The 25,338-nt window shown below is 51.9% G+C and overlaps 1 protein-coding gene across 1 annotated transcript in view; it reads left to right on the top strand.

Moving 5' to 3' along the window:
* Positions 1–22,454, top strand: part of MUC4 (mucin 4, cell surface associated) — a 41,426-nt gene extending 18,972 nt beyond the window's left edge. The window contains exons 2-23 of the mRNA XM_032406255.1: positions 1,389–1,522; positions 2,422–2,586; positions 2,821–2,976; positions 3,946–4,076; positions 5,689–5,777; positions 7,526–7,705; positions 7,891–8,016; positions 8,478–8,597; positions 8,914–9,122; positions 9,571–9,661; positions 10,098–10,265; positions 10,826–10,927; positions 11,309–11,539; positions 12,586–12,723; positions 14,200–14,381; positions 16,128–16,287; positions 17,209–17,388; positions 17,825–17,898; positions 19,041–19,105; positions 19,190–19,428; positions 21,230–21,392; positions 22,259–22,454. Coding sequence (XP_032262146.1) covers positions 1,389–1,522; positions 2,422–2,586; positions 2,821–2,976; positions 3,946–4,076; positions 5,689–5,777; positions 7,526–7,705; positions 7,891–8,016; positions 8,478–8,597; positions 8,914–9,122; positions 9,571–9,661; positions 10,098–10,265; positions 10,826–10,927; positions 11,309–11,539; positions 12,586–12,723; positions 14,200–14,381; positions 16,128–16,287; positions 17,209–17,388; positions 17,825–17,898; positions 19,041–19,105; positions 19,190–19,428; positions 21,230–21,392; positions 22,259–22,454 — 3,299 coding nt within the window. The remainder of the gene's footprint in view (positions 1–1,388; positions 1,523–2,421; positions 2,587–2,820; positions 2,977–3,945; positions 4,077–5,688; positions 5,778–7,525; positions 7,706–7,890; positions 8,017–8,477; positions 8,598–8,913; positions 9,123–9,570; positions 9,662–10,097; positions 10,266–10,825; positions 10,928–11,308; positions 11,540–12,585; positions 12,724–14,199; positions 14,382–16,127; positions 16,288–17,208; positions 17,389–17,824; positions 17,899–19,040; positions 19,106–19,189; positions 19,429–21,229; positions 21,393–22,258) is intronic.
* The last annotated feature ends 2,884 nt before the right edge of the window (positions 22,455–25,338 follow it).

The following is a 25,338-nucleotide window of genomic DNA, read 5'->3' as shown; positions in this document are numbered from 1 at the left end:
TCAACAACCTCCCAGACCCGTACAACCTTGTCTCCTAGAACGTCCACAGGCGCACACTCAACAGCTGCTCCAGTCCCTATCAAGCCCGAGAAAGGTTAAGTGGTTCTTTAGGTCTGGGGTCCCTCCACTCTGGGATGGAGAATATTGAGCTAGATGTGGATGCTATAGTTATGGCAGCTTGATTAGATCTACCAGTGAGGGCCCTTTTGGGTAGCTGGGGGAGCTGGTTCTGTGGATATCTCTACTACCTCATCTGGGCCATGGGAAGTCCAGGTGCTCCCATATCCCCTTTAGAAGGGTGATGTAACTGAATACTCAGTCTTAGCCTGCTTGCTCATAGACTGCTCTCTTAGGTCGTAAGCTCTCACAGGGGACTATGAGACAGCATCAGAGTTGGGTGCTGAGGGCTGGCTTTGTACATGGCATTGGGCTAGGAGGTGGAGATAAGAAATGATCAAGGTGTTATTTAGTAGGACACAGATCTCCTGCCTTGATAGGTGCAATTAGAGGAATAAATGTAAGGTGTTACGCATGCACAGTGGAAGGCCCCTAGGGGATGCAAGGTGTGCTCAAGGTGAAGAGGAGGCTTCCTGGAAAGAATGAATAGGAGCTAGGGAAGGGGAAGCATGCCAAACAGGCAGGAGGACTTGAAGAGCAGGAATAAAGGTGTAGACATGAAAAGTAGTCCCAGTATTGCATGGGGAGGATATCCCCAAAGCACTTGAGGGTGCTGGAAACAAGGTGAAGAGTATTGAGAAATGAGGCTGTCATGTGAGGGAACCAGGAAGGACATGGTTAGATCTGTATTTATGAATGGTCCTGTGGGGTTTGGGGTTTTGGATGAATTTGCAGGAGGCCAGGAGAGCTGTACACAGACCGCTGTGGTCTTCTAAGCAAACCAGGAGAGGGCTCCAAAGAAAGGAGGAGATCCATTTGAGAAATATTTAGGACAAGCTTTCTCGGACGAGAGCCCATGGACTTCTAAGGGGTCCAAGGACAAATTCTGGGGGGTCCTCCAGTGTATCTAGAGGAATCCCATCTTAGGAAACAAGTCTCATTCTATGAAATGGTATTTCAATTACTGATCTTCACAACATTGGAGTTTTGTCTTTGAACCCTTGAGAGAATTACGAGCATCATAACAGGTGCAGAATAACTTGTTGGTATTCTGACAGCAGGACCTGCTTTTGTTCAAAATGGTAAAGGATGAGAGTTCCCACTGAAGGGGTCAAAAATGAAGAGATGGGTTAAATGCAAGTGGAGAAGGGGACAGAGGAGTCCTTCAGGGCTCCCAGTTGGGTGGAGGAGCAGCTTGGGGGAAGCTCTCTGTCAGCCCTAAGGAAGTCAGGACCCGTGAGAATTTCCTGCCCTTCTTTGTACTGGCCCAGGTGTTTCCCTCTTTCCCTACGGGCCACGTGTTGGAGACCAGGAGTTCGTCAAGAGGACTGTGGACTTCACCTCGCCACTCTTCAAGCCCCACATTGGCTTCCCTCTTGGCTCCTCTCTCAGGGACTACCTCTATGTGAGTCCCCAGCTGCAGCCCAAAGGGCAGGACCCGTGACCTTCGATCCCCAGACTCTGCTTCTCTCTCCAGGGCTTGGAAATGGCCCTGTGACCATGACCATGGCCCAGAGGAAGGGAGAATGGAACAAGCAACACTTCTTAGGCACCTACTGCCTCCCTGCCCCTGGCGCAGTTTGCATTTACGCTCTTTGATGCCAGGGTGACAGCCGAGGATGACTGGGACCTAGGCAAGGCCCCCCTACCCTCATGGACAGGAGTGTCTTTACCTCAGTAGAGAGGTCTGGGGACCTAGTAAGCTCTCCACTGTTTTCAGGGCCTTTTTATGGGTAGGAAGCTCTACTTGGGAAACCGCCTTTTAATGTTGTTTACATTTTCTATGAATATATCCTGGCTCGTCCTGGAGGAGAGTCGGAATGGCAGTCGTGGACCCTGCAGGCCTCAGTGGCGGGGGTGGGTCCTGGGGCAGGACACACTAAGATAGGGCAACACAGCGATGGGACTGAGGGTAGCAATCCTCTTAGCCCCTTCAGATGTGGAGGGAGCCTCAGGATGGCTCTGCGGGGACTCACCCAGAGGGCTCTGCTCTGTGATGGGCCTGTCTGTAGTTGGGGTTGGCCGCTGAGGCAGGGCAAAACCTACCATGTCAGGAAGGACTTAAAAGAGAGGAGTGTCCCGCAGCTGAAGAGCATTTGTGTGAGAACTATGTAAAAGGGGCTCTCCCAGCAGGCAGCGAGAGGAATGAGATAACCTTGCCAAAGTTGTTGACATCTCTACAGTTCTACCCAGAGAGGTCTTTGGGGGTCACACTTCTGAGGAGCTGGCCCAAGGCTGGGATGTTTTCTCCCTCCCTCCCTCCCTCCCTCCCTAAACACTAACCAGAAGAACCTTTGTGCCCAGTTCACAGATAATGGCCAGATCATTTTCCCGGAGTCAGAGTACCAGATTTTCTCCTACCCCAATCCCCCCGCTAGAGGCTTCACAGGCTCGGACTCTGTGGCCCTGGTGGCTCCATTCTGGGACGATGCTGATTTTTCCAGTGGCCAGGGAACCATATTTTACCAGGTGAGCCTTTCCGAGTCCAGCATTCAGGATTCCCCAGCAGCCAGCAAGAAGAGACAAAGGGCTATGTGGGGGGTGTGCCCGGGCTCCGTGTGGGCAGGGGGTGATGTTTAAATATGGGGGGCAGGAGCAAACAGAGCAGGACGGTTACATAGACTCGGGAATACGCGTTCACAACCATGAGAAGACCTGTGGTGGGACCCTCATTTCCTTGTCTTATTTGCCTTCCTTTCCTAGGAATATGAGACGCTTTATGATGAACACAACCAGCTACTGTGGCAGGTGGAGTCTTGGATTAAAAAGTTCACATACACCTGGAGCTACAAAGCTAGGTGGACTCTAAAGGTCACGTGGGTCAATGCCCCTGCCTATCCCGCCCGGTGGACCTTCGGGGTGAGTGGACCAATGGACAGCTCCCTGTGAACCATCTGGAAGTCAGACATCCTAGAGCCCTAGGCAGGGGTCACTCTTCTAACATGTGCTCTGACTCAGGGACAGATTGCAGGTTATAGCACCTCCTCACCCCGACCCTGTTTGCTGAGCACTCACCTAGTACTCATTGGGTTGAAACATAGGAAATGGAATTTTTTAAAGTCAAAAATGGCTGGCTGTTGGCAATTTTATATGGCTCAACCTGATATTATTAGCCACATTTTAGAGATGAGGAAGACAATGGTTAGAGAGGTTAAGCCAGCTGCTCAAGGTCACCCAGCTAGCAAATGACAAAGCCAGGCTTGGAACTGAGGCTTTCTGACTCCCACCTCTGGCTCTCAGCTGCAAAACCATCCAATGGCAATGGTCACCCCACACAGTGTCCTCAGTCTTCCCTCTGGGGACTCTTACAGCCCTTGTGTGTGGTCTAAAGCCACTTCTTCATTGGTTCAACAAGTTCATTGGTTACCTGCTTTGTACAAGCAGTGCTTGGCATCTGCCTTCAGAGAACCTTCAGGGTCACCTCTGTGGTCCATCCACAATATTCAGGTTGAGGGGACATTTTGAACAATGTCCTTAAAAATATTCCCAAGGGAGCTGAATAGGCCTCTCTCGGCTCTCTGGGGTGGTGGCTAATCTTTCCAAGTCCTGAAGCTTTTTCACACAAACTCTCTTCTCACTGGGTCTGAAACCAGAGCCCTTTATCACCTCTCTCTGGACAGAAGTCACAAAGAAGGCAGAAGCACCAGGGTAGGTGCTTTGACCCCCAGGGTGAAAGCTGCCCTGCACAATCCCAAACTTGCTCTGGGGAAGCCAGGAAAAGATGATGTGGGTGTCTGGGCAGGGTGGTGAGGAGGGTGATGGGACATCAGAGAGGAGACCCCAGATCTCTCACAGGCAACCCTATGTTTGTCTCCAACCGACCTCCAGACCAACACCTACCAGGCCATCCTCTCCACAGACGGGAGCAGGTCCTATGCCCTGTTTCTTTACCAAAGTGGCGGTATGCAATGGGATGTGACCCAGCGCCCAGGCAACCCAGTCCTCATGGGCTTCTCCAGGTAGCATGGGGACGGATGGTCAACACCGAGTAGATACTAGGAAGTGCTGCAGGGTGGGGTTTCTGCTGCACACCCACTCCTCCCCCCCCCACCCCACCCCCGCCCAGGACAGGGTATGAGTCCTTCTTGCTGATGTTTCTAACTCACACCAACTCCAGTTCCCACTTCTTGCTGTTTCAAATTAAAAGATGCCCATTCACCTGGCCATTCTGTCTCCCAACCTAATCCGCATGCTTCCTAATAATTCCCAGAGCTCTGACTTCTCTGATTTCTACTGACATTAGCCAACCTCTCTTGACCTCTCAAGTATCATAATAACAGCCAACATTTATTACACTAACTACTTAACTTGCATTATTTCATTTAATTATCACAACAACCCATGAAGGAGATACCCTTTACTACCCATTCTACAGATAAGAAAACTGAGGTAAAAATAGATCCGTAATTGCCCAAAGTCACAGAGATGGAAGTGGCAAAACAGGAACTTGCACCCAGATATTTGAGGCTGAAATCTGCCTTCCTGACTTCTGCTGAGCATTAGCCCCTCACCCAGGGGCACCAACAGCTTGTGTGGGGTCAGTGGGAAAGACAGAGAGTGGAGGGAGGGAGCCGCAGACGGGGCCGTGGATTCCTGTGTGTGAAGGTGACTCAGTCTCTGACAAACAGTTCTCAACCACAGTATTTCCAGATGCTGGTGTGTGTAATCAGTTGTGAAGGTCACATGGAATTTGTTACTGGTCATTGCTATAAATTCTCTTAGATGGTGTTCAGGGTTGCCCCTATAATTCCATTGCTTTCCCTTGCTTTTTGATGTGCTGTGAAAGAGAAAGGAGTGGAATTATCCAACTAGCTAGGGATTTCCCACCCTCCTGAGTAGCCCTCGGAAGGTGTCACACCTGTGTGCCTTGCCTGTCCTGTGGCAGAGAGGAGGAAAGGTCAGGAGTCACTGCTCAGAGGCACATACCAGATTTCCCTTTTCCTGGAGCAGCGCCATGAACCTCAACACCGAGGGGTATGCACCCATTGTATCAGGTCCTCACTCAGTTCTGAGGGGTCTACAGATGTTACTGCATTTAATCCCCACCACACCGTGAGGCGGGTGCTACTGTTGTCTCTTTTCTACCGTTGTGAAAACTGAGAACCAAAGAGATGAAGCAGTTTGCTCATGGCTACTGTGCTACTCAGTGCTGGAATCAGGCATGGAATCCATGCCCGTCTAAGTGCAGAGACTGGCTCTTAGCATCACGACATACGGTCCCCTACCCAGCCCTCTGTCCAATGCCCTGTTGAAGGGAAACTCATCAGAAGGAGGCCTGAACTCTGTTGTGTCCGCACCCCTGTCTCATGACCAGCTTCTTGCAGTTAGCAGTCAGATGTAGAATAAATCAGAGCTTTCCCACCCTTTGCCCCCATCTCTACCCTCTCCTGCTGGCTGCTGGGAGTCAGAGATGCTGGTTGGCTGATGAACTGACTACGTAACTGACCGGGATCTGATGACTACCGGGACTGAGTGACTGTCTGTCCAACTGGCTGGATGAATGTATAACTTACTGACTGAGGGGAAAGATTCCGTGTGTGACAGGCGTGCGATTCTTTCCTTTGCCTGCAGTGGAGATGGGCATTTTGAAAACAGCCCACTGACATCCCAGCCAATGTGGCAGAAGTATCTACCGGACCAATTCCTGAATTCCAACTCAGGTAAAAGTGCCACCTCTTCGCACGTGAGCTGGACTCAAATCCTCTCTGTCCTCGACTCCATGAGCCATGAGAGTCCTAGCGAGGCAGCTCTCTAGCATCTCCACCACCCCAGAGGGTGTCCCCACACAGTCTGACCCCCAGGTGTAACCAGGACGTGGCACTACCCGGGGGCATCTGGTGTCTTCTGCACCCTCACACAGTACAGTCCCAGCTGGGCTATGTCCCCTCCCTGGGATGAGCCAAGCCCAGGTCTCTCGGTGGGGGCCCAGATCCTGGAAGTGAGGACAGGACTATGGCAGGAGGTAGGGGGATATGAATGGGCAGTTAGGAGAGTACTCCAGGTGTCCTGTCCCAGAGCTGGAAAGAGAACCCTGATGAGATCCCCGAAAGGAATCTACCAAGGGGAGGTCCAGAAGTCTGACATTCAGCCAATCATCATTTATTGAGCATCTGCTGTGTGCTAAGAGCCAGAAATATGAAGGGGGGGAGAAAAAGGAAAAAGACTGACTATATTTGCTCTCAAATAGCTCTCACTCCGTTAAGAAGGCCAGTGCTTCAGTATCAGGAGACCCCATGGGACATGACTCAGTCTATTGTCCACAGGCCCAACAGGACAGAAATTATAGTTCCCAAAATGTGAGTAGAATGAAGGACAGTTTAGCATTAGAAATCAGCCATGTAGATTGTGAAGCATAAATCGACTTCTATTTGCTCTGTGACAAGAACATTTGGCAAACAGAAGCTAAGTCAAGTCATGGGTGCCATCTTGTGGAGAGAACTGCCCTGTCAGATTCGGGGCCTTCTATCAAGATGCATCTGCTTGTGACCTAGGGGGCACAATATGATAGTGTGTGTGTGTGTGTGTGTGTGTGTGTGTGTGTGTGTGCGCGTTTTGGGGAAGAAGATCTGATTTGTTTCCCATGATATCAGGCCATTGTAGAGAAGATATGTGAACAGATAATCATAAACAATAATTATTTTTTCAAAACCTTAACAAATTATAGTTATCTTGATAATTTCTTCTTTTGTGTGGGAACAGGGCCCAAATCCAATACGTTATGTCCTGTTGTGTCTTTTTGGACTCTGAGCCCCCTTCTCACTCCTGGCTGTTGGGGTGGGCAGTATGTAACTTAGAGTTAAAAGTCAATTTAAATTCAAGCCCCCATCAGGGTTTCTTCTCCCAGTTACTTCTCCCTTCCAAGGATGGCCTCCGGGCACAGAGGACGCTTCCTCAGCCTCACAGCGCTGGAGCAAGCCCCCAGCTGGCTTCTGGGCATCGGCCTCTGTCCTGGCTACTTTGGCCACTGACACATCTGTGCGGGGGGAGGGGGAGGGTCAGGGATGAAAGCCAAGTGTCTGAGCTGGTGGCTGGTGGCATCCCTTAGTGAGGTAGAGGATGCATGAGGAAGAACAGGTTTGGGGAGATTGGAAGGTACTGGAGTTTAATGTGGCAGACGGGAGGGTGGAGGATCGATGGACTGAAGCTCAGGGCTAGGGTCAGGCTCTGAGTGGGTGTGGGTGAGGCCTCTCTGCCCAGCACTTGTCCCAGGGTTTCCCCCTAAGATCCAAGCTTTAAGGGCCTCTGGAGGCCACATAAAAAGGGCCAGTCCGAAGTGGGTCCCATCCCTGGAGTTGCCGTCCAGAGTGGGGGAGGTGGCATACAGAGGGCACATTTATGGGTTGGGTTGCCAAAGCAGAGTTTGTGGCCCTGGGCCCTGGGATAACCCCTTCTTCCTTTGCTCCTCTAGGCGTCCGGGGCCTGCAGGTCTATAGCCTACACAGGGAAGAAAGGCCCAACTACCGTCTCCAGTGTCTGCAGTGGTTGAACAGACAGCCTCAGTGGCCCACATGGGGCTGGAACCAGATCGCCTGCCCTTGCTCCTGGCAGCAGGGACTATGGGACTTACGATTCCAGCCCATCAGTATGGGTATCACCTCCCTCCTGTCTCTTGGGGCTTCCCCACCGTGCCCCATAAGCCCGCCCACCCACCCTTTGCTCACACCTGACCTGTCCCTTCCAGGACACCCTCGGCCCCTCCCCAGAAACGCCTGCCCATTCCCGCCCCCCTGCCCCCCAGGCCTCGGGGCCTGAGTACGTCTGTCCTTGTCGCAGGCTGGTGGGGCCTTGGCAGCAAGCAGCTGTGCAGCTTCTCCTCCTGGCGCGGGGGCGTGTGTTGCAGCTACGGGCCCTGGGGCGAGCTTCTCCAAGGCTGGAGAGTGCATGCTCCTTGGCAGTTCGGTATGTGTGTCCCTGTCCACAGAGGTCTCACCCCCACCTTCTGTGGAGCTCCCTCTACTCTTCTCTGTCAGAGGTCAGGCCTGGGCTCCAAGCCAAGCAGTGGGACCCGAAGAAAGAAGCCCTTTTGTCCCCATTCCCTCCCAGCAGCCTCCCCTCTCTGGCCATTAATTTCCTGACCCTGGGGCTCCTGGGTGGCTCAGTCGTTAGGCGTCTGCCTTCGGCTCGGGTCATGATCCCGGGGTCCTGGGGTCGAGCCCCGCGTCGGGCTCCCTGCTCAGCGGAGAGTCTGCTTCTCCCTCTCCCTCTGCCTGCCTCTCTGCCTGCTTGTACTCTCTCTCTATCTCTCTGTCAAATAAATAAATAAAATCTTAAAAAAAAAAAAAATTTCCTGCCCCACCAAACCTTCTGGCCGGGCTCTGCAGGTCCCCGCTCTCCCTGCAACGTGCCGCTCTTCTCCACAGACCAGGAACTAGAGCCGCAGAGCTGGTGCTGCCGCTGGAACGACCAGCCATCCTTCTGTGCCCTCTACCAGCAAAGGCAGCCACGCATCGGCTGTGCCGGGTATCGGCCCCCACGGCCCGGTGAGGCTGCTGGGGCCCGGCGGGGCTGAGGTGGAGCAGCTGGGGAGGGATAGCAAGCTTCCTGGGGCAGGGCTGTGACCACGACGGGGAGATGGTCCGGTGTGCGGCTGATGGCTTTTTACATGGCACTGGGGAGGGGGTGGGAGGGCGGAGATAATGATGTGAATTTGGGCGGGGCCACAAAAGTGCAAGAGGGCCTCGGGGGATGGTTCTATACTCCCTGAACGTCTCCCAGCCTTGAATTGGCCTCGAGGGGATGGGGGATCTCAGATCCTTCCCTGGTCTGCCATGCCATGTGATCTCTCCTTCTTTCCAGCCTGGATGTTTGGGGACCCCCACATCACCACCTTGGATGGTGCCAATTTCATCTTCAACGGGCTGGGGGACTTCCAGCTCGTCCGGGCCTGGGACGGAAACTCCTCGTTCCTGCTGCAGGGTCGCACCGCCCAGACCGGCTCGGCCCAGGCCACAAACTTCATTGCCTTTGCGGCTAAATATGACACCAGCCGCCTGAGCCCCATCACAGTGAGTGAGGCAGGGCCCTCCAGGAGAGAAAGAAGGAGGAAGAGAATGGGGCAGCAGGGAGGGAGGACACAACCGGCCAGTGTAGTGGTTCGAGAGTCAACCCTAGAGACAGTGGGATTCAGGTCAGGGCTCCATCAGCCTTGTGATCCTGAAGAGACGACTGAAATTCCAGTGCCTCAGTTTTCTTACAGTAAAATTAGGATAATAGTATTACCTACCTCACAGGGCCGTTGTGAGATTTAAATGAGATCATCTGAGAAATGTGCCTAGCTCCAACCTGGCCCCTGCTGAGCACTCTAAAGCCGTTAGCTAGCACAACCTCATCATCACCCCCCCCCCCCCCCCCCGCGCCGGGGCTCAGGTGCAAACTCTCTGCAGCCTCCTTTCCTTTCTCAGCCTCTGGGCCCACCCGCAGGTCAGGCTTAGACCTCCTCCAATTCCCTTCCAGGTCCGATGGCTCCTTGAGCCCAATGACACAATCCATGTGCAGGTCAATAATCAGACTGTGACATTTGAGACTAACCGTGAAGACCCGGAAGGTAGGCTGGGGACAGCCGTCAGCCACCTTCTCCCGCTTCCCTGGGTCAGGGTTCAGGGGGGCGCCCAGCGCCTGGGAGTAAGGAGGAGGCAGCAGCACGGGGGATGGAGGGGGGCGTCGGCACCCTTGCTTCACCCCCTCTTCTTTCAGCAGCTGGGCCTGAGCAGCTTCTTCACCCAGGACCAGGCATTAGGCTTCCCCTCCTCACTTCTCTCCTTCCTCCAGGGCGGTGATAGCCTCGCCCCAGTCTCCAGTCCCCAGGAAGGAGGGGGTGTCCTGTGAGTTTGGCTTTGGGACACTGGAGAAGGTACCCCCAGGCCACCCCAGAGCTGCTCTCAAGGTCTCCCCTCTGCACCTTGACCCTTCACTACTGCCGAGTCTTGGACCCACAGGGTTCCCATGCTGGTTTCTTCCTCCTCTGTCTCCCAACCTCCCAGGCCTGGAGATGTTCAACACCACCGGCATCATCATGACCCGCAACGGCTCCCTGGTGTCAGCCACCTTCGATGGGACCGTGACCATCTCAGTGACCGCCCTCGCCAACATCCTCCACACCTCCTGCAGCCTCCCAGAGGAGTATCGAAACCGCACTGAAGGCCTCCTGGGTGAGAAGCAGACAGGACTCTGCGTCTGACGCAGCGGCGGCCACAAGAGCTCGAGCCCCAGACCACAGGCAGCTCCCCGTCCAGTTGGCCTGTGGGCGTCCCAGGCTGAGCTTCCCTTCCTCGGCCCCCTGGGAACAGAACCCCGAGGGCGCGGAGAGGTGGGGCTTGACGAGGGACCTCTTCAGCTTCCTTCGAGCCTCACTTCTTGTCATCCTAAGGCTCCAGTTGCAGGGCAGCCCAGGGGGCTTTGAGGATGGGCTCTTGGGAGGGTAGAGTCAGCAGCTGCTCTTCCCCTCCCTCCAGCCCCCACTCCCCCTCCCTTCTTCCTCCATTTCCTCCTTCATTTTCCCCTCCTCCATCCCTGAGACAGAGGGGCGGGCTATGAGGTGTGGTCCTCCCGCCTCCCCCGGGGAAAGACTGAACCGAGAACAGATGTGACTGGAAGAGGCTTCCCAGGCCCCCTCGTCCCCCTCACACCTTGAGCGTGCCCCATTGGATACTCCCCAGGGAAGGGGAGAGCCACAGTTCCAGGGTGGCCGACCTCCTACTCTGTCCCTCAGGAGTCTGGAATGACAATCCAGATGACGACTTCAGGATGCCCAATGGCTCCACCATTCCCAGCAATAGCGCTGAGGAGTCGCTTTTTCAATATGGAATGACCTGTAAGTCTGGGCCTCAGAGTCCTCGGGGTAGACTCTGCCGGGCCGGGGTGAAGGAAGCATTGTCTCCCTCGGCCTATGGGAGCCAGACTTCCATCCTTTGTGAGCGAGAGGTGGAAAGTCCAGGAGGACATGCTGAGGATTCGGGTGTCACCCCAGATTTGTCCCCTCCACCCCCATCCTAGAAGATGAAGATGAGGAAGTGGTGGCCCTCACTCACTAGAGGAGGGATTTCCAGCCTCAAAAGCCGGAAGTCACTCCATCCCTCCACATCTCCCTCCCTCGCCCCAAGGCATATAAAGTGAGGCTAAGGGGTGGACAGGGCAGAAGTATAGCTGGAGACCCATCCCTGGTCCCACCTCCATTGCCTCCCTTGTGTTATAGGGGAAATCAGTGACACAAGACTCCTTGGCAAGAGAGATGACCATCTGCCTTCCAACTTCACCCCTATCTTCCTTTCCCAACTGCAAAACAAAACCTCGGATGAAAAGCTGGTCGCCCAGTGTAACGGAGACAAACAGTGCATCTATGACAGCCTGGCCACACGAAACCCAGGCATCGGCCTGAGCACTAAGATGCTCTCCAGAAGACACCAGCAGATGAACGCCACCCTCAGTAAGAGGCACAAAGAGCAGGGAGGCGTTTGCAGAGTCAGGTGGCAGATGAGGAGCACCCCCCTTTCATGACGTTCCTTTAAGCTGCACGTTTAAAAAATTTAACAGTATCTTTTGCTCATGTTATTCCTCCATGACTCCCCAGCTCCCTCTGTGATGCCCTTTCCAGCCTGATCCCAGTACCTTTCAAACTCTTCCTCTGCTTCTCCCCGCCCTGCTCCCTCCACTCCAGCCCCACTGGCTTCTCTGTGTTCTTCAGACATACCAGGCTCACTCCCGACTCCAGACTCCACACGTGCTGCTCTCTGTCCGACTCCCTTCCCCCAGACAGCCCCACGCTCACCGCTCACCTCCTTCAAGGCTCTACGCAAATGGAGTCGCCTTCACAGTAATGCCTTTCTTGGCTCTCCTGTCTAAAACTTCACATTTACCCATACTTCCTATTCGCCTTCCCTGCTTGGTTTCTTCTCCTTAGCACTTAGAACTATCTAGCATATTTTCTAATTTTCATAGGTATCTTTTTTTATTATTTGTTTACTGCCTCACTACCCAGAACAGTGCCAGCCATATGGTAGGGGCTCAATAAATGTGTTAAGTGACTGAATGAATAAATGAACAATGAAATGGAAATGGCATTTCCACTGCATCGCTCTATTTCCTGACAAATGCAATGCCCATCTGGAGATGAGCCTCACGGTTTCCAGCCCTCTTCCAGAAGTAAAACTCGGTGACAGTCTGAACAACCCTGTCCTCTGATTCACGTTGTACCATGCCGAGCATAGCAATCTGGTCAGGAAAGAACTTGACCTGAATCCTGTCTGGGGGGAAGATAAAGAGAAGCTAAGGATTTGGCCAGGTGGGCAATAGAGCCCCAACCGGCTCTACAGAGATCTGAAAGCAGGTACACAGAATAATTCTGGCTTCCAGAGGTGGGTCACAGCCCTGAGAATGCCTCACATAAACCAGAGGACTAGACAAAGAGAGAGGAGGCCCGTGAGGCCAGAAACTGTCTTGCTCCAAACCCCGAATCCCCTCTTTGTGTTTCAGATAAGTACCCACCATCCATCGACGGTCAGCGTGTGTTGGAAGCCTACGTAGGGCAGACCAAGCGGTTTCAGTACACCAGCCACTCTGCGAAGGTCACATTCACTCTGAGGAACAACGGCACTGACTTCAGGCTCTTTGGTAAGAGTACTTGGCTGCAGGTGGAAGGGATGAGGTCAGAGTCAAGCTTTAAGTAATTTTGCATCATTATACGCTGGGCAACTTCATGTTACTTTTCCATCAGAATACCCAGGACCAGAATTTCTTAGAATGATCTGTATGATTCTGATAGGTGCCCCCAGTGAATCGCAGCGATGGCCTCATGGCAATCTGGCCAGCTAGCTTCACTGACTCGGGGCCCATACAAGTGATTCAAAGGTCATTTCACCTCAAATCCAGTAACATGCAATCATCTTAAACCAGCTTTATGCAATCACCAGATTATTAGAATAAAGTATAACAACTAAAACAATACTAACCTAAAGCATTTTCAAATCTCTTAAAAGAAGGATATAATGTGGAACAGGATTTAAAGATACAAATACCTTCATTTGGTATGTTTCTCATTATTTTTATGTCGGCCAACCATGTTTGCCTAACTTTGTCTCTCCTTGTTGCTTTTCTGGGCTGGGATCAAGCAAAGCCTCATCTCTCCCTGTCAGTAATGGTGTGGCGACCCCCAGTCCTAGAACCGTGATCTGGGTCAAAAAGTCAAAGCTCACAGGACGCAACTTGCCTTCTGTGGCCAGCACCAATTATGCTAGTAACTGATCTTTGCTAAACCAAAGCCATTAGGGACTTTATTTTGAGCTCAGAGCACCTCTCTCTGCCTCATTTTCTTTCTCTGTGCATAAGAAGGAACTTCTTTGTGTGTACCCTTCGGCTCCACGTGGCACCCTCCCAGGTGCTAGCCAATGGCATCAGGAGATTTTTCTCCTCCCCTGGGCTCCTCTCCTGAAGAGGGATAGCCTGGAAGTTACTCTCATCTGTCCCCTACTATCAACAACTCTCAACCTGCTATGTTAAGGAGACTTGCTTATTTTCTTGGACACTGTAAGACAGGTTTGGATCAGAAGAGTCCTTGCTGATACGTAACAATGTTTTCACTGTAGTCTGGTGTCTGAAGGTCAAAGGTCCACAAAGTGAGAGGGGTGGGCAAGAAATCGGGGCAAGGCACGGGGCTGCTGTGAGGGGGAAGCCAGTTTCGTCTGCAGTGTAGCCTGGGGAAGCATCCAGAAGATCCCGGCCTTATGGCCTTATTCTCTGTCCCTCCTGGCTGTCCCTCCTGGCTGTCCCTCCTGGCTGTCCCATCTGGTGCAGGTGCAGGCAGGGTTCCCCTTTGGGGTCTCTTCAGGGGGCACCTGCCTTCCCCTCTGTGGAGTTCCCCACCCTACAATCACTTAGTGGGGCTCATGCCGCCTCCAGCTTGGGGTGTGACCGGGATCATTCCAGGAAGCCAGCCAAGCTCAAGGAAATGCCTGATGACATCTGAGGGGTGGTCTGAGAGAGGTGCGGGAAGGCCAATATCAGCACTCTGGGTGTTAGATGCCACGATGTGTCAGACTGCACAACAGTCAAGGCTCCCAGCTCTCCATGGTCTTTTCTTCCCTGGGGCAGAGAATGGGACATTGCTATGGACACCAAAATCGTTGGAACCATTCGCTCTGGAGATTCTAGCAAGAAATGTCGAAGACAACCTGTCATCTGTACTCCAGCCAAAGACGGTGGTCTGTGCTTGCAGGGAAGAGAGCCAGTGTTTATACAATCAGACCAGCTGGGTGGGCAACTCCACCCTGGAGGTGAGTGCTGGGAGGAGGGTGGGTGGAAGGTTTCCTTGTTAAGGGGAAAGGCAGTGGGAACTGAAGGGATGTCATACTTCAGTCCCTGTGTGGTAATGTGTGTGTTGGGAGCTGTGGTAGGTGAGGAGAGTCAACATCAATCTCGGGCCATAAACTTACGTGTATAAGAAACAGAACTTTCTTCACTGCTTATAGCTCAGCTGAATTTTTATCTCCTAGCTCCCATTCTGCCAGGCTGACAGGAAACATTCACCTCAGCATCCCTTAAAACTCCCCAGGGGTTCCCAGCTTCACAGTTCTAAAGACTTATTTATTTATTTGAGAGAGATAGAGAGAAAGCAAGTAGGGGGAGGAGCAGAAGGAGAGGGAAAGAATCTCAAGCAGACTCCCCGCTGAGCAGGGAGCTCAACGGGGGCCTCAGTCTCACGACCCTGAGATCATGATCTGAGCCAAAATCAAGAGTCAGGTACTTAACCAACTGAGCCACACAGGTGCCACCCCCCCTACCCCCCACCCAGCTCCATGGTTCTAGAACAAGGCATGGAGAGATGTGGGCAGGAAGGCATCCTTGTGGTCCCTGGGCATGAGCCTACACAGATCACAGGCTCCGTGCTCCCTCCTCCTTGGTCCCAGGGAGGTGATTTGCGGCTTCTGTGCCTTGCTCAGACACAGGAAGCCTAAGTTCCCATCTGCCCCAGAAGCACCACGCAGCCATTTCTCTCTAGGGTCTCATCATTGTGGTGTTGGGAAGAGAAGGGCAGGTCCCCTATGACGTTGACACTCCCAAACCCCTTTGTTATCTCCTCTACTGTCGCCTTCCAGCTAAAAGAAGGGTCTCTTTATTTTGGAGAAAATCTTTGCTCCTGCAAGTTTTAACCAAGATAGTTGGCCTTAGTCTATGAATCTTGCCCCATTTCTTTTTTAAAAATTTTGTTTTGTTTTTGTTTTATTTTGTTTTGGTTGTAAAGCAGGAGCCATAAAGGAAAGTGTTTGGCTGGCAATACCCCAGCACCCCCTTCACCCCTTACACGCACCCTTCTCCCGAAGCATGAACAAAGGATTCATACTTGAAAGGGGTAGTGGTAGAGGAGCCCAGGGGTTAGAAGACAGAAAAAAGATACTAACTGGGAGAAACAGAGATTAAAATCAATATATTATTTTAGGTATCCCAAAATATCCAGTCTTGGAAGTAGAAAGTGTTGGAGGGGATTCATTTTAGGGAGATTTCCAGAGTCATCTCCATAGGCGTGTCAGAGTAGAGAGACCAGGGGGCTGGACGAGGTTTGGGGAATCAGTACCTCCCTGTGCCATTTTTCTGGTTGCTGTGTGTTCTCACTGTGCTTAGCAGTGCGGCTCTGTCTTCTTGGTCTGGGAGTCAGCAAGGGAAGATAGAGCAGGAAACTGAGCTTACGTAAGATCCAGTTTTCAAGGGATAGTAGAATACTTAGTCCCTGTCTTAACTCTGAAAAGGGTTTCTGGCAAGGAAATATGGTGTGGTTGAGATCCCAGGGCTGGCACCAGGCAGAGGGGTCGGGGGGAAAGAACTGCCCAGGGAGGCCCGGTGGCCTTGGCAAGGATGTGCAGGACCACGGCCTGGCCAAGAAGGTGCTCACGTAGATGCTGGCGGAATTAAGACAAGGACTTGAGGTCCATGGGTTCTCAGACCAGAGGGGTCAGTACAGAAACACCCAGAAGCCTTTAATGGTTCAGGCTCCTGGCTACCCAGTAATCAGCAACCCGTTCCAGGTGGCTGGTTGCAAGTGTGACAGGAACACCTTTGGCCAATACTGTAAACTCTCCAAGGACCTCTGTGAGGAGCCGTGCTTCGAGAGTGTGCAGTGCATTCCTGGGAAGGGCTGCGAGGCCTGCCCCCCAAACCTGACTGGGGATGGGCGTCACTGTTCAGGTGAGCCAGGGACAGGGCCCCGGTGGGAGGAGGCTTGCGGACGGTTGGCACGAGGAGGGCCTGGGGCCTGGGGCCTGGGGCAAACCATTTCTCTCCCTTTTCTGGCAAGTCTTTAGAATACTCAATACAGATGGCTATGGTAAGGAGGTCAGGATGTCCAGGGAGGTGTGAGGCTGAAGGAGAAGATTGTGCAAGCATGGGGAAGTGGCCAGGGCAGGGCAGGCTGAGGCTCTGAGGGGGAAAGCCCAGGGCAAGAATCTGAAGATGGCCTCGGGCGGGGGGCAGATGTCCAGCAGCGGCCAGGGAGCCAGGGGCAAGCTGGGGCCCTCAGGCTCCTCATGCGTCTTCAGAGACACAAAGCTCAGGGTCTCCACATCTCAGTTGGGACATGTGGGGGGCTGCCATGGGCATCTGGTGGCAGGGGTGAGTCCTCCCTTTGAGTCCTCCTCCCACCATCTGTTCTTGACCTCTGAGCCACTGGAGTCATGATGAGGGAGACCACAGGGAGGCCTTCAGTAGGCCTCCTAGAGTGCCCAAAGGAAATCTAGAGGCCCCCGTGTCTTCTGAGCAGAGGTCAGAGTGGGAAGAACCACAGCTTTATAAGGCAGAAAAAGGGATGGAAGTGCAGAAAGCAAGCTGGCGGGCCCTTGTCCTGCCAGCCTTCTGGGTCCTTTCCTGATGCAGGGGGTCTGATAAACATGCCATTCCTCCAGCAGCAGTGGGAGCATACCGACCGGGCAGAGGAACTGTCTGGAAAAGGGAGAAGGATAGTTTGGGGTTCAGAGCGACTCAGAAGCAGAACGCAGACTGAGTGAGCTTTTGTGGGGAAAGAACCAAGCCCATTCTAGCAGCAGCTTTCTGTGGGCTCCCTGCCTCCCCCCTGCCCGGCCTGGTCTGCTGACCCCCGTGCTCCCTCTGCAGCTCGGGAGACGTCTCCCCTCTGTCAGAACCGGTCCTGCCCTATGAACTACTGCTACAACCAGGGCCACTGCTCCATCTCCCAGGCTCTGGGCTGCCGGCCGGCCTGCACCTGCCCCCCGGCCTTCACCGACACCCGCTGCATCGTGGCCGGGAACAACTTCACTCCAACCGTCCGTCAAGGTGCCGTCCGATGCCCTCTGCCTCCGCATTTCTCTCACCCTGAGGGGACACGAGGGACTCGGAGGGGGGCAGAGCTAAGTTCCTCCAACTCACAGGGCAGAACTCCGAATCTCTCTCAGGTGATGGTTAAGTTGCCAGCTCTGGGAGCTGGTGGGGGGGGGGGGCAGCTGCCGCAGCACGAACCCCAGCCCTGAGCAGTCCGCCGAGGAAAGAGTGAAGGTGTCCTCATGGCCCAGAGAGACAGGAGTCAGGAAGCCTTGATTCAGTGGAATGGGCGCTAGGGTGAGGGTCAACGGACTCAGCCCCTTCTCCTGATTCGTCTGGTGACTCTCTGTCACCGTAGAATGGGCAGTCTCCCTGAGCTGGCCCAATGACCTTCTTGGGTAAGTCTATGTAAACTGTGAGGTGATTGTGAATCTGCTTCTCCCATTTCCAGAGCTCCCCTTAAGAGTCATCCAGCTCTGGCTCAGTGAAGAAGAAAATGCCTCTGCGACAGATGTCAATGCCTCGGTCAGTGGTGCAGGCCAGCCCTGGGGGGCGGGGGAGGGGGGCCTTGGTAGGTTTAGGGCAGGCTCTTAGCCCTCATCTATGTGTTCCGCAGAGTCATCCATCCAGATTCAGTTGCCAGAGGAGGCCGGAGCCTCCTGCCCCGGCAAAGGCTGGGGGTGAGGAAGGCAGGAAGCCCCAGGACAGAGATCTCCAAGGGGCCTGGAATAACCAGACTAGGGTCTAGGGGGTTCAAGTCACCCCAGCCTCTCCTCCTGAGTGTCCTAGAGACCTGCACTTGGGTATGGTGTGGTAGAAATACGAAAAGGCATTTCACCTCCAGGAAGCCTTCCCTGACTTCCCAGAGGGAACTGGCAGCTCCCTCTTCTTGGCTCCCATGCCCCTGTCCCCTCCTCAACCACACAGTAGTCGAATTACTGAGGCTCTAGAATCCTACATACCCAGGTTCAAATCCTTGCTTTCCCATTCCCTAGAGCAGGTGTAATCATTAGACAAATCATTTGATGTCTCATCTGCAAAACAGAAATAATAATAGTACCTATGTCAGTGGGTCGTGTCAAGGTTTAAATGGTAATGTATGCAAAGCACTCACCATGGTGCCTAAAATACAAGTGTTCAAAAGTAAGAAGTATTCTCAGTACTGCTCTTCCACAGCACTCCGCACTCTGTAAGGTAAAGTCCGCTCGTGCTGGTCTACTTTACCAGACTGTGGATGTTTGAGTACGGACTATTCCTGAGTCAGCTTGACCCCCCAGCACCTGGCCATCCCGGAGGTCTGGCTACACATAATCAGTGTTCACTCTCCATGTGGGGAGAGAATGAGTGGGTGAACCAGGGAACAGAGGCAAAGGTAGGGGCCATTCATCTCAGATTCTCCCCTTGTCATTGGTGGCAGGGAGGTAGGCCAAGTCCTTCACTCACCAACGCACTTTGATTAAGCAGGGACCCACGCCGGTCACCAGGCCAGGCTGGGGTGTGGGGATGCAGAATGGGATGAGAAAGATTCTGCGGGTCCTGGCGCTTGTGTGCAAAGAAGGAGCCAGATGGGGGTAAATAAATGCATTACAGTGGGAGGGGTCTCCTCTTTGGACTGGGCCTCACTCCCACTCCCACTCCCACTCCCACTCCCCCATCCTCTGCCCTAGGTGGCCTACAGACTGCGGAACCTGAATGTGCGGGCCTTTCTCCGGAACAGCCTAGTGGCACCAAGGTAAGTGGGACTGTCCCCACCGGGTCCCTAGGTCTCGCCCCTCCGCTTCCACCCTTCATGCCTCACTGTACCCCTCCCACACAGCGAATCCGGGACAGCGCTGGCCTCCGGAAGCTTACTTAGACGCTGGAAGGTCATCTCGGAGTTCCAGTACCTCCCTTGGGGTCCTGTCATCGACTTCCTGAACACCCAGCTGCTGGACGCAGTGCTGGAAGAGTTCTTACCCCAGGCCTCGCAGAGGCGGTGGAGCAGAAGTGAGGGGCCCAGGACCAATGTGAACTTCCATCCCATCTCCAGGGAGGACGTGGACAGTTTGTCAGCTCGTGAGTCACTATCTTGGGGATGGTCACAGGGATAGCTGAAGGAGGGGTAAACAGGGGAACTTATCTCAGGTCTTCAGCCCTCACAAACCCGTGGTGGAACAGTTTTCCATGGAGGGCCACAGAGAAGCCAGAAGCAAGTAATTTAGGTTTTGGATGGTCATTTTTGAGAGAGAGATTTTAAACGTTTTACCCACCAGCTTTCTAGATTCAAGAGCAGAGCACAAAGTACTGCTTGATGAATCCCCAGGCAGTTTTCACAGAGCTGTTACTCTAATTGCCACCTTCCTGACTACCGCTGCTGACAGTTTTCTTTCTTTCAATAAAATTGTTAATGATTTTGTTAAAATACCATTGCACTTTATAAACCTAAACAGGGACATCCCTTTTGCCTTTACCCTCCAGCCAGAGCCTATTAAGCAGAAGGCTGGAGACCTGGCCGAGGGGCAGAGATTTCCCCTCCTTGCAAGGTATGACCCTGGGCAAAAGCCATCCCCAATCCAAGGCTTAACACCCCCATCTGGAAACTGAGATGGGATTTCTGAGGTCCCTTTTCGCTATGATCGTCCCTGATTATCCTGGAACAAGAATGAGACCAGTTGGTAAGCACACCAAGGAAGGAAAGGAATAGACCACCCTATTTGGGGAGTGAGGCAGAGAACAGGGCAGTGACCACGCCTAACCCAACAGAAGCCACTGTGTGTGACTCGAGGGTGGGACCAAGCAAGAGCTTCTGCTCAGATCCAGGCCGTGCCTCCTCCCTCCTTGGGGCAACAAGGTGAAATCCTCCAAACTACTTCGTGTATGTGTGGTAGGGCATTAGGGGTGGGGATAAGGGAACCACCACTCTGGACCTGACTATGCCTTTTGTTAAAGAAAACAAGCCAAAAAACCCCACACTTTTTATTATACAATATGTTTACTGTAGAAACTTGAGGAAACACAAATTAACAAAGAGAAAAAAAATCACCTGTAATTCCAATCCCCAAAGACAAGTCCATTTTGCACATATCCTTCTGAATTTTCTTTTATGCATAGGAATCTTCACACATACCAATATTTTTTATCATAAAGGGATCAAGTAGGGCAACCCTCTTGGGTCCCCTCCCTCTTCGGGAGCTTTGCACTATTGCTCAATAAACTGCTTTGCTGCGCACCAAAAAAAAAAGGGGGGGGGGATCAAGTAGTACCTAATGTTTAATAACCTCATTACTTAAGCAATTGTGAACATATTATCTTGAATATTGTGTACATATTCCCATTTGATATATTATTTTATCACAGGTGCCCCTATTGTGCTATATTTTAAACAGAATGTTATACCAATAGTGACCATGTATTGAGTGCTCACTGTGTTAGGCAATGTAATGAATACTCGGTATATATTATCTCCTTTAAAATTCGCAGCAAGGTACCTACGGTGATTATCTTTTCCTTTCAAAGATAAGGAAACTGAGGCTGAAGGAGTTAAGGAATTTCCCCCAAAGCACACAACTAGTTAGTAGTAGAGTTTGAATTTCAACACAGGTCTGGTTTACTTCAAAGCATTTGCTCCTAACCAATGTGTTTTCCATCCCACGGTGCTTATTGGTTGCACAGTATTCCTTGTTTAACAAAACCCCGCCTATTAAACATTGTTGCTATTATAAACCATACTGCTCTGGACGCCCATGAACATACGTATTTGTGTGCTTTTCCAATGATATGCTCAGGATAAATGCCTGAGAACAGAAATCTTGATGGAAGAGGTATAGATTTGATGTTATTGATTGCTCTCTGTCTTCATCTGTGTCCTTCCTGACAGAGAACATGAGCACGCTGAAGAACTACTTCATTTGCAGCAGCTACAAGGACTACCACCTGGTCTACAGCCCCCAGAGCGGCCTCACGTGTGTGTCCCCGTGCAGCGAGGGCTACTGTGAGCACGGAGGCCAGTGCCAGCACTGGCCCCAAGGCCCCCGCTGCACGTGAGTCCGGCAGAGGGCAGGAAGAGCAGGGAGGGCAGAGCCAACCAGACAGAGATACTGCAAGGGGCCCAGAAAAGCCACGAAAGTTAGGACGGTGGGGTTGTTGTTTTTTTTTTTATAACTGAGAGAACAGGGATCATGGAAAAGACGTGTGAGTGCTTACTCTGTGTGGAGAATAAAGATGCTATATATCTTCTAAAACTCAACCTTAGCTCCTGGGTAGGTATTAGGACCATTTCAAAGAAGAGATAGGTAAAGAACCTGCCCAAGGTCACCAGTAAGTTAAGTAGGGGGATGTGGGTTCCAATGGCAAACTCTTCCACTCAGTTTTGCTTCTGGGGTGAACATTCTGCTGTCTCTTTGTGGGAAAGGCACCCAGTGCCTTGTGTCTAGGCCCGGCCCTGCCCCTCCGTAAGAGTACCAGTCAGTGCAGGCCCTCTCACACTGGCGTCTTGTGGCTCTGTGGTTCATCGGCAGTCTGAGGGGCTCCCGTGGGGGGAGTGCACAGAGTCTACAGGCCTGCTAAGAAGGAGAAGGGCAGGACCACCCCGGGGCCCTCGAGACACCTCAGTGCCCTGTGTCTACCCTTGCGCCCACGGCAGTCCCAGATCCCCCCAGCCATCTCCGCTCCCAGGTCCAAGGACGGCTGGGAAGAGCCTGGGCTTCTGCCTGCCCCCGCTCACCGGCAGCCAGCCCCGCCCCGCCGGCCAGGGGGAGCTGGGCCCAGGTGAAGTCACCTGCGCCAGCCTCCCTTACCCAGGAGCCATGCTTCAGCTCCGCCTTGGTCCCTAGAGGGGAGCCCAGACTGTCGTGGAAAACCTCCTGGGGCGTCCCCATTGCTGACCATGTCTCCTCTCTGTCCGCAGCTGTGTGCCCTTCTCCATCTACACGCCGTGGGGTGAGCACTGTGAGCACCTGGGCATGAATCTGGGTGCCTTCTTCGGAATCCTCTTTGGAGCCCTGGGCTTCCTCCTGCTACTGGGGGCCGTGGTGTTTGTGGTTCTGCGCTTTTGGTGTTACCGTGGGAACCACTACTCCTACCCCCTGGACTCAGAAAGCTGAGGCCCGCCCCAAAGGGGCAGCCCCGTGGCCTAGGATACCTCAGGACCCACCCCAGCCTCACCCACACACCTGCTGGCGGCGCTGTTCCTTTGAGGAGGCTGGAAAAAAGAAGGTGCTTGAAGGAGACTCAGGATTCTTCAAGGGAATGAATAATAATAAAGACAAGACCACACCTTGTCAGTAGAAACAGAGACAGACAGGAAAGGGCCATAAAGACTTAAAGGATGGATTCTCTCACAAACGTACCCAAGCCAAAGCCTGGCCTTCTGAGGAGGATGGTAGAGACACCCCCCTATGGAGTAGCCCACACTCACCCAGGAACCCTCACAGCCTTGCTGGTCTCTGTCCATCAGTTCCAAGAGGATAAATACACAGTGCCTTTACCTATCTGGTTCTTGTCCCCACTGCCTGTATGCCCTGGAGGAAGGAATAAACCATTCCAGCTCCTTTTCCAAGAACCAATTTGAGAAGCATACCACCCACCCCCTCCTTCGACCTGGAGTAGCCAATCCCTAATATACTCTCTTTGTCCTTTCCTGAGCACCACTGGAGTCTTCTGAGCCTCTCCACCCTGCAGTCCCTTGGCCCCGCTCTGCCCCTTCCCAGCAACCTGACCAGTTTCCACCTCATCTTCTCTCCTAGCAGGCAGAACTTCACACCTCTCTGGTGTAACAAGTCCAACAAAAAACTGGTCCACAACTCCTGGGTCAAAGACCCCATCAAAAAGGAGAGTTACAGACCAATATCCTTGATGAACATGGATGCAAAAATTCTCACCAAAATACTAGCCGATAGGATCCAACAGTACATTAAAAGGATTATTCACCATGACCAAGTGGGATTTATCCCTGGGGGCGAAGGGTGGGAAGGCTCTGATTTATTCTACATCTGACTGCTAACTGCAAGAAGCTGGTCATGGGACAAGTGTGGCCATAGGGTAGGAAAGGAGGTCCCATGATATGAACCTGGTGCTCAGGCTCACTCTTATAGCTGAGCAAGTGGTGTTGGAGGAAGTCCAGGAGAAACATGATCTCCGACCTGAACAGAGACTCCAAACTGTCCACTTTTCTTAGAGAATGACAACTCCCAGTAGGCGAAGCCCCTCCCATACGTGCAAGGTTGTGGCTTTACCCTCAACTGCCCCAAAGAGTAATCAAGCCTCCATATAAAACCACATTTATTTAGGGCGCCTGGCTGGCTCGGTCAGTAGAGCATGCAACTCTTGATCTTGGGGTTGTGAGTTCAAGCACCATGCTGGGTGTGGAGCCTACTTAAAACACACATACACACGCGGGCGTGCGCACACACACACACATTTATTTAATCCTAGCATTCATTTAACAAGAATTAAGCACATAGCCCAAATGGATTCACCGGTGAATTCTACCAAACATTTCAAGAAAAAATTCTACCAGTTCTCTATTATCTCTTTCAGAAGACTGAAGCAGAGGGAATACCTCCTAACTCACTCTATGAGGCCAGCATTACCCTCATACCAAAACCAGAAAAAAAAAATCAAATAAACAAAAAAACTATACAGCAATCTCTCATGAATATAGATGCAAAAATCTTCAACAAAAACATTAGCAAATAAAATCCGACAATGAATAAAAGGTATTATATGCCATGACCAAGTGACCTTTATTCCAGGCATGCAAGTCTGATTCAACACTCAAAAATCAATTAATGGAATCTATCACATCAACAGAATAAAGAAGAAAAATCATATGATTATACCAATAGTTGCAAAAAAGCATTTGACAAATTTAAACACCAAAATTCTTGGCAAGTTAGGAATAGAGGGGAACTTCCTCAGCTTGATCTAAAAAAAAAAAAAACAACCCTACAGCAGGGTGCCTGGGTGGCTCAATCGGTTAAGTGTAGGATCTTGATTTCTGCTCAGGTCATGATCTCAGGGTCATGGGATCGAACCTCACATTGGGCTCCACACTGGGCATGGAGTCTGCTTGGGATTCTGTCTCTCCCTCTCCCTCTGCCCACCCCCTCCCTGACCCTGCTTGCATGTGCATGCACACAATCTCTCTCTCTCTCTAAAAATTAAATTAAATTAAATCTTAAAAACCTATAGCTATCACATACCAGAGGAAAGGGGTGTTGAGGGGTGGGCAAAATGGGTGAAGATGAAGAGGTAGAAACTTCTAGTTATAAAATAACTCATGGGGATGTAATATACAGCATAGGGAATATAGATAATAATATATTAACTATATGGTGACAGATGGTAACTAGACTTATTATGGTGATCATTTCATAATATGTATAAATGTTGAATCACTATGTTGTATACCTGAAATTAATATAATATTGTATATCAATTATACTTCATGTTCAAAAAAAAAGGATGAACCCTAGTGCTGCTGACTTTGGGTGATAATGACGTGTCCATGTAGGTTCATTGATTGTAACAGTGCACTGTGGTGGGGGATGTTGATAGAGGGGCAGGTTGTAAGTGTGGGGAGGGAAGGGGATATATGCAAACTTTGTACTTTTAACTCAGTTTTGCTGTGAACATAAAACTACTCCAAAAAATTAGGTTTATTAATTTAAAAGATTGTAAATATTTAAATAAAAAGAATTAAGCACATACACTGCGAGAGAGAGATGGGGTAGGCTGGGGGGCAGTGTCCCGCAATTAGAAAGAAGGGGCTGTAAAAGAAGGAAGAAGGGTCAACGCAACCATGGTGGACTGGTGAGACTGCCTTTGCCCAGACCACTGTAATCCCAAAACTAAGTTACACAACAAGGACTTTGTAATGTGACTCAAGCTCAAGGAGGGGAAGGCTCGCTTTGAGTTTAAGTTCCAAAAATTACATCTCACCCTCAACCAGTGAGGACTCTTGGCAAGGGATTGACCCATGCTGTG

This window comes from Phoca vitulina, unplaced genomic scaffold, assembly GCF_004348235.1.
Source record: "Phoca vitulina isolate PV1807 unplaced genomic scaffold, GSC_HSeal_1.0 scaffold8, whole genome shotgun sequence".
Taxonomy (NCBI): domain Eukaryota; kingdom Metazoa; phylum Chordata; class Mammalia; order Carnivora; family Phocidae; genus Phoca; species Phoca vitulina.
The sequence above is the reverse complement of the archived record's forward strand: the minus strand, read 5'-3'. Positions and strand labels throughout refer to the sequence as shown.